Raw genomic sequence first — 10,984 nt, 5'->3', positions numbered from 1 at the left:
GCTCCGTGGGCTGTTGTCACTGACTGTCTACCGCCAGCCTGCGTAGCTCTGGCCGAAGAGCAGATAGCATCGCCAAAGCCTCAACCTCGAGCGGCATCACGTCACAGTGTCGACTTTCCCAGCACTAGCTCGAGATAGACAGAAGACATGGCTCAAGGGTAAGCCCATGACCACCTCGAACCTGCAGCCTGCCTGCATGACATGCCGTTTTCCAGTTAACGCCCATCGCCCTCCTTCAGATACTCTGTCTTCATCGGCCTCTTCGTCATCGTGGCCATGTGCACCGCCGCATGGCTTCTCGCTCCCAAGGGCGAGAACCGTGTGTATGTTGAAAATCCTCCGCCCTCCATTCGCCAGCCACCAGCTAACGCGCGCTTCAGACTGTGGCGCTCATCCCTCATCCTCGCCATCGTCAGCTGCTACCTCATGTGGGCTATCACCTTCCTGGCACAACTGCATCCCTTAATCCGACCGAAACGACACGATCTGCGAGAACAATTTCTAGAGCACTAGCCGGGATAACGTCGACGTGGAGGATGCAATGTTTGATAGACGACGAGCGAGTACAGGAAGGAAAAGGAAGCGGCTGCCGTCATCGAGGGTCGCTTGCGTATAATTACAAATCACATCATTGGAAGAGCTATTTATATTATGGGCGTTCAATTCAATCAAGTTTCTTCTGCAAGCAAGAACAGAATGAGGAGAAGAGAGCTGGCTGTGTATGCTGCGAGCTTTTCCAACGCAAGCCTGCCAATGCTGCAAGGCCGACAAGAGGTGCATTACTGGGCTCACCAAAATTATTATACATTTGCAGCTATTGTATATCATTCTATTACATGGGGTATCTTCATCATCATCCGACAGCCAGGCGTACTACCCAATCCGTCACATACGTCACCATGGCCCAGAGCGCCTTAGCATCCGTCGCCATGCTCGCGTCGATAGATATCGAGTCAACATCGTCGAGCCCCGCAGCCACGAGCACCAGCCGCGCGACAAACCAGCGGGCGGCCGCGCCGGCGAGCGCGAGCAGGCAAGCAACGTAGTAGCGGCAATCAAGCAGGATGCGCAGCGCCTCGACGTTGTTGGCGACGACGGCCCAGCCGAGCGACGTTGCCGCCGCGGGCACGTCGTAGTCCCAGATGACGAGCAGGATGGGAAACAGCTTGGTCGAGGAGGATACGAGCAGCGCCGTGGACACGGCGTTGGGGCGACCGTGCCGTGGGAGCACGCCCAGCAGAACGAGCGGCGATAGCGACGAGGCGACGAGGAAGCGAATGACGATGTGGAAGGCGACGGTCGAGAAGGTGCAGAGCATTACTGTTGGGTCAGAGACGAATTAGTTGTGTTTCAAAGAAATAGAAAATCGTGGTTGATCTGCCCTTACGGAAGAAAAAGTATTGAATCACAATGGGCTGTTGCGCAAGCTGGCCCAGGTTGCTTTCACCTGACGTCTTGCCGGGCAGGCCTTGGTTCTCGATGCGCGCCCATGTGAGGTAGACGTCGAATAGCAGCAGCAAGACGCCGAGTCGAACAATTGAAGGCTGTCCATTTCTCCCGCCATTAGCATATCAAGAAATTTTATTTTCCTTCTCCTTTATATGACCAAATATCGTTCCATAACGTACATCGAATCGGTCGCCATCACGCATCAGCGTGTTATGTAGTAAATGTCGGTAAACCTGCAAAAGCTCTTTGTCAGATTCGTTCGCGAGCGGGCCCCCTCCTCCCCATCGAAACCGCCATTCTGCCGCGTACCTGGGGCTTGATGAGAACCAGATCAATAAAGAGCACGACAAAGTCATGCTCGACGTATTTATCGCAGAAGCGCCCGCATTTGCGGCACACGGTCAGTCGGATGTTGTGTCCGCTGGCCTTGTCGCCCGCACCCGAGTACTGCGTCCACAGCGTCTTGACCGGGTGCCGGCACTCGATGCAAATCGGCATGGCGGGTATCGAATATTTGTAATTCTATTTTCTTTCCGCTAGCGGCCAGTGTCATTTCGACAGTATTTGCCTAGCCGCCCCGTTGCCGTCGGGAGATGCTAACGTACCTAGATAGAAGAGCTTCCTGCGCATGAAGCGCCATCTACGCCAGAGCTCGCCCCACCAGCACCTTCGCTGGTGCCTCCTTGTTGTATCAGCCCAGACAGCTACATGTGCTACGCACCTACCTGGACTGATATAAGTTCGGTTTCCCTCCCGTTAATAAGCTGATTTAATACGATACAAAATTTCTAGCAGTATAAGCAAATTGGATCCTACTTGCATCACTGATCATAGTTATAGCGAGCAAACGCCGTCCTCGCCACTTCTCTTGTATTTGCTGCCTGAGGCACCGAATTAATTCGCTGCCTTGATTGATAATTGTATTTTCTCTAAGTTATTAGAGTCATCAGTAACATTCCAACGAGTCAGGTGGTCAATTTCCGGTTTGCCACTTCGCCTTTTCGCCTTTCCCGTTTGCCGTTCGCCATTTCCCCAGATGCAGCAGCGGAACCAGGCACCATAGACACCCATCAGGGGGACTCTAGCCAAGACAGAGGAAGCAGACAGATTCCTTATTAGTAACAGCAGCCAAAAGTTCCTTTCACAGATTGCTGTCTGCAAAGATGAGCCTCGGATTTATCAGAGCTACTCTCCGTCCTGCGTACTGACAGAAACATGGAATGATTCCGAAATGCTACCGCTGTCGAGGAGATTAGCAATAGAGCTGCCTTCAGTAGTAAACAGTGGCTGGCACCGCAGACGTAGTAGGGATGGATGAAGGTGGCAACAACAAGTTTTCTCTGGCTACGTGATTTACTAAATTCGCTGCCTATGAACCGAGTTGCACCAGCAGTCTCAAGGAGTGAAGACTTTCTTGTCGTGGATGATACGGACATGGCAGATACAGACTAAAATTATCAATGCTGTGGAGGCATGGGATCCGGTGACGGTAAATTCTTCAAGTATGCAGGAGGATGCATAGGCCCTTTACGGGAGCCCGGGCCGTTTGGGCCGAAAGCGCTTCGCTCAAAATTGCGTAACATTTTCACCTTACATTTCAATACTCAATATTTAATATGAGTTTTCTGAATATTAATATTCTTCAATAGACGGCTATATCGAATATTGAGTATAAATGACATCAACTATATATGAAGTCTATAACGACTTAAGTAGGTCAAGAATTACTACTCTCCTTCTGCTTCTACAATAGCATTTCTAGTATATATACTATTTATAATAAGTAATATCGCTGATAAACCCTCGACTAAATATATTATAGGAATTATGTTCTTAAGATAAAGACTATAAAACAGCACCCTCTCTGTCACGGCAGAAGCTGTGATACTCTCCTCCTTTACTCTGCTGCTAGACCCAACATTTTCATATTCATCACCAAAGCACCTAAACAAGTATGAGAAGCTACTTTACATAAACATTTCCTACCTGCTAAGTGAATCGAGTACCAACATAGCAACGATGGAAGTCTGGACCGAGAGCAAGGAGCACTCCGTGGAAGGCCACACTCTCACGGGCACACTTAATTTCAAGGGTGAAAGGATCTGGGGCCCTAATGGCTGTCACAGCAATACGGTCAGTCTGGGAAAGGCACTTCAAGAAGCCGACTGGCGCTTTGCCATGGTATTCGATGACAAGAGCCACTCAGTCGAAGGACACACTCGCTCCATCAGCGTCAAGGACTGGAACGGGAAGGTCACTCTGAACAAACTCAGTACCCACTCCAACATGGATTCTCTGGCTAGAGTTGTCATGCAGAAAATCAGAGAGAATGGGCCCCCTTGAGGAGTTTTACGGCTGTGTTTTCCTCAGCCTATTTAAGTCGAGAACAACGTCATTCAACCGACTCACTTGGACAGCCTGAAGATGCTTTCAACATGCATTGTAGACTAAGACACCTGATGGTAGGGGAATAGCACGTTACCTATTTATATTTTATCAACCAATGTATCACATATCTTCTTATCTTCTCTATAGTAGGCCTTAAGGGTACTTGCCCAATTATAAGTTATACTGTTGAGATATCAACAGATCATTCTATAATAACAGATATCTAAGATCAGTGTCCTGATTTCGAGGTCAAAGCCTAAATAAGGCGGGTAGAGCAAGTACGCCTATCTAACCATAATTAGGCTACTGACAAAAATTGGCTATAAGCACTTTACGAAAGCTGAACCTGCTTTACTCTGTACTCCCGAGAAACCATCCTATTTTGACTCCTATAGGACATCTTAAGCTATAACTAGACCCTAGTGGTCGAGTAAATGTCGGGTTGAAGCTAAACGACTGTAGTTAGCAGGAGCGAAGGCTGCAGCCGATGAGTACAGATTTGCCAGTGCCTCTCATCTCCTTAGTTTCCAAAAGCTTGCTCTTTTGAGGTCGCTTAGCGAAGTCATTGACGAAATGCACTGCGTTACCTCCTGCATAAGCTATATCGCCGCTTCTTTATATTATACCCTACATCACTCTTACGCACCGCCTACATATACGAAGTCAGCACCTACATATACGAAGCTACTGAATCCATACACTGCAATACCACCCTTAAAGCCCTTTTACTAGTTAATGTACTACGTAACGCACTGCTGAAGGCAGGCTGTATATATTGCAGACTCCTGCTATAGGCTATAGGTCGATATTTCTAGTTAATTGGCTGATAATATTATAATGATATTATAAAAAGCTTCAATTCTGTTAGCTTAGCTTGAGTTATCATTCCGTATCTAACATCTTAAGCTGAAAATCTTCGGGAAAATTATATTATACGCCTCTTCATCGGACTTTCCGGCTTAGCATGCCTGACGCCTCCTCCAACAGCCTCAAGTCCCTCGACGACTTTCGCATGAACAATATGCAGATGCAGGGCGTCCCTCCTTCCGTCTACATGCAGCACCAGACCAGCAGCATCAGCAGTCACAGAAGGCTCCTCAGCAAGGCTCCTCCCAAGGCAACTGGCAAATGTACAACGTCCACTACATTTCTCAACCGCCCAAGGGTGGCGAGGCCTGCCTCTCCGATAGACCGCCATCACATGCTATGCCGAGTATGAAGAGAAAAAGAATCTTGAGTGGCGGATGACTGGCGGCAAAACTAGCCTACTCAAGGCAATTCCTTGTCCGATGAAGGGTGGCGACGACGCTCCGCCAGCCTCTCACGGGCAGTGTTCCTAACAAGCGGTCCAAATGGGCTGGACCGCCTGAACCGCCTACTTGGTCCAGTCCAGTCCAGCGATTTTGGTGGACCAGGCGGTCCGGTTCAAGCAGGCTTTCTATCCATACGCGTATAGATTAATTAATCTACATAGAAAATTCCATACTCTATATTCCATATTCCATATAACTAGTTCCTATTCTATACATATTCCATACGGCGGAAAATTAATAATCCTTCCGCGAGCTGTGTTATAAGGGATATAATATATTTATTTAATAGCGGCAGCATTTATCCTTCCTTAGTAACTACTATACTATCACTAATATCTAGCGCGTTAGTAGATCCTTAGTGGCTTCTAATATCCGCTAGCAACCTACCTCCGTATTCCACTATTAGTAGTAGACCTTAACTTACTATCTCTTCTAGCGACCGCCTATTATAAAAATAAAAGATAACTATAAACACCTAGGCCTACGTTTATAACCTTACTAGTTTAGAACTTAGCTACTATAGTTATAAGAATAAAAAAATTTACTATTATAGGTATTATATAGACCTACTATATAGTATAAGTGTCTTAATAGCCTTCTAAAACTATTTATTAAAGGTTATTAGTATTAAGCTAGAGACACTAAAGTATCTTATTAAGTAATAGTATGACTAACTTATTTAGGACGCCTTTACTAAGGTTAGAGAAATATATATAGTAAAGTAGCTATTAAGATAAGAGGATATATTAAGAAGCGCTATTAACCTTAAGGTAGTATATAAGGCACTAGTATAACTAGTTACTATTTATAACCTCTCTTTAAACTATAGCTTATAATTAGAGTTATATATACTTATTTTTATAATTAATCTTATAGCTAATAGTATTATTAGTTTATTAAATAACTTTATATAGAAACTTATTATAAATTCTTATAGTATTTATAAAGATATCCTATAGAGAAAGCTATAGTTAACGCCGTGGAAGCTATATCTTTCTATAGACGTTTAGTCCTCTCTAAATTATAACGTGTTCCTTGAAATTTGCGTGAGATTTATTAACGGAGGTACGAAGGAGGCCTTATAAGCGCTGCTGGCTTTGCCGGAGCTACCCGGACTGGATGGCCCCAGCAGTCATGGCGGCGCGGAACAACCTGCGTCTTCCTCTCGATATGTGGTATGGGCCCCCGCGTTCTATAAGCATGCCTGAAAAGATGAAGGTAGCTTAATAGTAGCTTGTCATCGAGGTGGGCGACCGTAAGACTGCAGTGCAATGCGGACGGTCACGAGTGGCCGACCAGATGCACGACAAGCTGCTCATGTTCCTAGATAAGCTACACGTAATCACCTCAAGACAAAGCGGAAAGCTATCCTCGTTCTTTGTTCAACGCTCGATATACTTGGCTTATTTTGGACAGGATCTGTCCATCTCCTGTGACGCCATGCAAACGGCGCCCGAGGAGAATAGAATCCATGGCATTAGCATGCGCGTGGAGCCTGCTGCGGGTGAAGCTTTTGCAGGTTTTCCAGGGTTTCATACACAAATGGAAGTGGATGGGCGGGTAGAAGACGAGTATCGAACAATACTCCAAAATGCGCAAAGGGAGACCGACCGTTGATGCTGAGGCACGGCTGGAACTGTTTCTGGCAAAGAACAACAGCAAAGAGCCAGAGTGACAGGGCTCGAGAGCACTGTGGCAGCTCGCGTGCTTGACTCGGCGGCGAAGGAAAAAGAACTTCAGGAGAAGTTCGACAAATTCAAGCAACTGGAAGTGGAACAAGTCATTCAACTCGAGCATCTCGCGACCGTTGAACAGGAGAATCGGGGTCGCATCGACGAGCTGAAACGGTCTGCGGCGGATCCGGGGTGTGGCCGGGGGAAGGGGTGGCAAGATACGACTTGAGCGTCTTGCTGGCAGTCAAGCTGCAGCAGCTGGTGAAGACGTTGACGGGACTGGAAGGCTCGTGCAAGTATCTGTACAGCTGAGCGAAAAGCGGAACGAGCTGATCAGGCTTGAAGCAATGGAGCGCGATAAGCGGTCAGTCGTACGACAACTGGAGGAAGAGGAAAGACGATTGCGCTCCATGGTGGATGATTTTACTGCCAAAGTTCGCGCACTATCTGCAGAAGAGCAAGCCAAAGCGAATTCCGCAGCTGCCATAGAACAACAACAAAGGTCCACTGTTGAAAAGCTAACGAATAAGGAATTAAGTCTGCGGTAGACTATTGATAACTTGTAAATTTGCCATGAGCGCCTGAAGGCCAAGATCAGGGCTGCCGCCGAGGTGGATAATGAACTGCTGTCACACGTAGGATACGTGGCCGACACAGGCGGCCAAAGTGCAGGGGCAGAGAGCGTCCCAGCCCACTACGGCGACCGTGGACAGGGCGGGCAAGCCACGAAGGAGGCAGGTCTGCTACCACGGAACAAGCTGCCGAGGCAGATGTGCAGGAAGAAACAAACGGTGGTCCTGGATTGGAGGACATGATCAGGGACGCATTGGGTCCTGAAGAAGATCATCCAACGCAGGCGGAGGACGTGCCGCTGCCACTATTCTCACGGGGTATACCAGCGGCGGAAGGAGAGATGGAAGCGTCTGCCGAGGTTTGATTATTGGTGTTCTTGTTGTTTGCTGTACCAACAGGTGTAGGCCGATTCACGAGGAAAGGAAGTTGAAGAAGTACGGATCGCATTTAGAATTTCGGAGAGAGGGGACTGGATAGTGGATAGGTGATAGGGAGGTAGTGGTGAACCCGGCAGAGCCCTCTGAGATGGAGCGGTTGGCGGTAGAATACCTAGAGAGAGGCTAGAGAACTTTTGGTAGCAAAACTTGAGCGCTGATACCGGATACGTGTTTTGAGAGGGCGACGTCAGATGGAAGGAACATAATCTGTGTCGCGCCACTATGGCCGACTGAGAAGAGTAAACCGGAGGAAGGAGAGCGACCAGCCAAACGTAGAAAAAGAATAGAACAGGACCGATTATATACCGGTATGTAACACATTATAATTGTTTATTACGGATGTCCGGCGTGTGGTAATTTGTTCATGTCTGGCTCTCTAACCGCGTGCTTCTCCATGTCTAACTAGCGTGATGTGGAACGAGGCTCTAGGATTATTCTCCATGTACTCTTGACGCATCTCCACGTGCGGAACGTGTCGTCCCTGAGGTCCGCATTCATCCATCTTTCTCCCGATTGCTTTCAAGTACGCCGCTGTAGCATCGGTGTGGGGGCTGCCATTATCCTCAAATTCGATTAATCGCAGGCGCAAAATGACACGCTTCGGTTCACCGTTATCTATAGGTACAGGTTCGTTGAGCGACATCGTTAAATGGAGTCTCCAGATGAGAACAACAACAGTGGAAGAAATGCTAGAATCGATACAAACGGGCACTTGCGATGGTTGCTGACCTATCTCTTTCTGTTGGCTGACAGAGTCATCTGCTGCAGCACTGCATTTCGGTGCTGTACTTGGGCGACAGCCGCAGCGCCCGGTCCGAAGATACTGGCCAGGAAAATCGCCTTCCAGAGACCGATGCTTAGACTCTGTTGGCCGTTTCTCCCAGATTTTGGTATAGCAGACCCGCCCCTGTTCCAAGCCCACACCAATAACGCCACGGTGGAAATTATCTCATTCGCAGTCATGAATAAGGCGACACCCTGCTGGGTACTTTCAACCTCCATGAAGACGCTTCGCCATATGGATGCGACAGGCCACAAGGCACCGAGCGATAAGGAGGCGACGATCGGTGCAGGTAGAAGCCGAGGGAAGAATTTGGCGAACAGCACACCCGATGTCACTAGCAAGTGCGGCATGGCAGCTATCCAGAAGGCGACGGTGTAAAGTTTGTTTAGTTCGCGAGCTTGCTCCGTGCCGGAATCTTCCTGTCGACTGCAGTTTTTCTCGCTACTTGGTTGGCTCTTCGTACTGAGAAGACCGTGCACAGTCGCGAATAGAAGCGGGTGGAAGAGGCGAATTAGAATCCAGGATTGTTGAGAAAACAATGCGGCTTCAGCATCCGGCCTGCAAATTAACATAAGAAGTGTTGGGATTCCGGTAGAGAGGATAAAAGACCAGGGCAGCATTTTGATTTCGGCAATGTCCAACGATGAGGCCGAGCAAGGTGAGGATACAGCGCGAGGTTCGATTGGAGACTCTTGTAGGTCGGAAGCACACCATGCCGGAAAACCCAATGCAACGGTCATGAACTCCATGATCAAGCCCCATATCACATATCTTCGGCTCCGTCGCGGGGAATGAGTGTTGGTCGAACCTTTAATACTCGGCACTGACTCCAGCAAAACCAAGATCCAGGCCGCCATCCAAAGCCCAAAAAAGTGCCCCCCTTGAATGAAGAGGCTGAGGTTGTGAGGGTCGAGAATTACGTGAAAGACGCAAATCATGACAGAAAATATGACATCCAAAAGGGCCAGGCCAGTCCAGCTGGTCCGCAGCGGAATATCAGTGCCTGGCAAGACCGGATGCGCAGAGTGCACATTGTCCAGTATCAAGCCCAACATGCCACTTTGGACACTGTGAAGCAATGGTGCGAGGAGAGCACCAAGCGAGAGCAGGTATAGTGCCACGGAAGGCTTTGGCATTGTCGACATTCTGTCTCTTTAAACTTCGTTTCCTGTCCCTGTCGATTTATAGGCAAGAGACACCGAACAGACGATTCTAATTTGCGTAACAGCGTGGTTGAGGGATGCAGCAATATATAGCTAGCCTTGGTGAAGCTTTAGCTCCAGCCAGACTAGTTCCACAGAGAATGATTATAGGATGTAAAAAAAGGAATCGAGCCATATAATGTGCGTATCCCGTTTCTACCCTACACATCTGTCCTAGTTTACGCAATTAGGTGATTAGGGGATTTAGAGTTGTATAGAAACTATTCCCTTTTGAAACTTTAAATCGCGCTATACTGGTCCAACGGAGACGATTACGTGATGAAGTAAGGAACCGGATTGTAAAAGCTAGTGTCTCTCCCGCAGCTACTATAGATACCCCGCACACACTTATTCCTGTATAATTTAGTAGTAGCAGCCTAGAGTTAAAGGCTACGTCATTCTGCTTCAGCCTAAAACTGATTACGTTTAAATTAGAATAGCTAAGGCTTCCCGAGGTATAGATACCTGAGGTGTAGAGACCTGAGCACAGGGTCCTATGTCATCAAGATTCCTACGGAGTGCCCAGCACGCCGAGGTAGTATTTTATATAGAATTACAAGGATACTTTAAAAAGACTTCAGCTATATTCAAGTACAAACATAAAAAGTCAACGGAAGCAGACATAACAATAGCAGATATAGTATAAAGTACTAGGCGAAATATAGTCAGTAAATACATCGCTACTATACCCTAACAGTAGAACATCAGCTCTAGATATACTATAGAGTAGTACTAGTAGCTTAAGTATTCTAGTAGCCTATACTAATATTTATACTAACTATTAGTATATAGAAATAGTGTTTTCTCTCTATATTTAAAGAGTTTTATAAAAATAATAAAGATATCTTAATATTAAAAAGTCTTTATAATTCTATTACTTATTTTAACTATTAATACTATAAAGTAATAGTTTCTTATCTAATATATTTACTTTATAATATTTCTAGTTATAATATAATAGAAATTAAGGATAAGTCTTAAAAACTTAGAATCTAAAGTATAATATACTATCTAAGGAATCTAATATTTAATTAGATTATATTAATAGTTATTATCGTTATAAAAGTATTATATAGAAGTTTATTTTAATTAATAGGTTTTAATTAGAATTAAAATATAGTTAAAATAAATAACGTAGTTAATAAGTAAGCAGGCTAGATAAGCG

General features: G+C 46.5%; 6 protein-coding genes across 6 annotated transcripts; 4 read left to right on the top strand and 2 right to left on the bottom strand.

The window, feature by feature from the left end:
- Positions 1-147: 147 nt before the first annotated feature.
- On the top strand, positions 148-513 carry BBA_08679 (V-type proton ATPase subunit e; the record flags this gene model as incomplete). Its single annotated transcript, XM_008603776.1, has 3 exons — positions 148-158; positions 240-323; positions 381-513. The coding sequence occupies 3 exons, from the start codon at positions 148-150 to the stop codon at positions 511-513; spliced, it is 228 nt and encodes a 75-aa protein (XP_008601998.1).
- Positions 514-853: 340 nt separating this feature from the next.
- Positions 854-1,947, bottom strand: BBA_08678 (Arv1-like family protein; the record flags this gene model as incomplete). The annotated part of the gene is made up of 4 exons (XM_008603775.1): positions 854-1,320; positions 1,388-1,544; positions 1,629-1,682; positions 1,759-1,947. 4 exons carry the CDS (start codon positions 1,945-1,947, stop codon positions 854-856), a joined length of 867 nt encoding a protein of 288 aa, XP_008601997.1.
- Positions 1,948-3,468: 1,521 nt separating this feature from the next.
- On the top strand, positions 3,469-3,792 carry BBA_08677 (uncharacterized protein; the record flags this gene model as incomplete). Its single annotated transcript, XM_008603774.1, has 1 exon — positions 3,469-3,792. The coding sequence occupies one exon, from the start codon at positions 3,469-3,471 to the stop codon at positions 3,790-3,792; it is 324 nt and encodes a 107-aa protein (XP_008601996.1).
- A 1,009-nt stretch (positions 3,793-4,801) lies between these two features.
- Positions 4,802-5,293, top strand: BBA_08676 (uncharacterized protein; the record flags this gene model as incomplete). Its single annotated transcript, XM_008603773.1, has 2 exons — positions 4,802-5,050; positions 5,102-5,293. The coding sequence occupies 2 exons, from the start codon at positions 4,802-4,804 to the stop codon at positions 5,291-5,293; spliced, it is 441 nt and encodes a 146-aa protein (XP_008601995.1).
- Positions 5,294-6,590: 1,297 nt separating this feature from the next.
- Positions 6,591-7,760, top strand: BBA_08675 (uncharacterized protein; the record flags this gene model as incomplete). Its single annotated transcript, XM_008603772.1, has 4 exons — positions 6,591-6,669; positions 6,802-7,015; positions 7,161-7,360; positions 7,537-7,760. The coding sequence occupies 4 exons, from the start codon at positions 6,591-6,593 to the stop codon at positions 7,758-7,760; spliced, it is 717 nt and encodes a 238-aa protein (XP_008601994.1).
- An 802-nt stretch (positions 7,761-8,562) lies between these two features.
- Positions 8,563-9,753, bottom strand: BBA_08674 (uncharacterized protein; the record flags this gene model as incomplete). The annotated part of the gene is made up of 1 exon (XM_008603771.1): positions 8,563-9,753. One exon carries the CDS (start codon positions 9,751-9,753, stop codon positions 8,563-8,565), a length of 1,191 nt encoding a protein of 396 aa, XP_008601993.1.
- Between the last annotated feature and the right edge of the window lie 1,231 nt (positions 9,754-10,984).

The sequence above is a fragment of the Beauveria bassiana genome (assembly GCF_000280675.1).
Source record: "Beauveria bassiana ARSEF 2860 unplaced genomic scaffold BBA_S00038, whole genome shotgun sequence".
In the NCBI taxonomy this organism is placed as follows: Eukaryota; Fungi; Ascomycota; class Sordariomycetes; order Hypocreales; family Cordycipitaceae; genus Beauveria; species Beauveria bassiana.
Note: the sequence above shows the minus strand (reverse complement) of the source record. Positions and strands in the feature narration are given on the sequence as shown.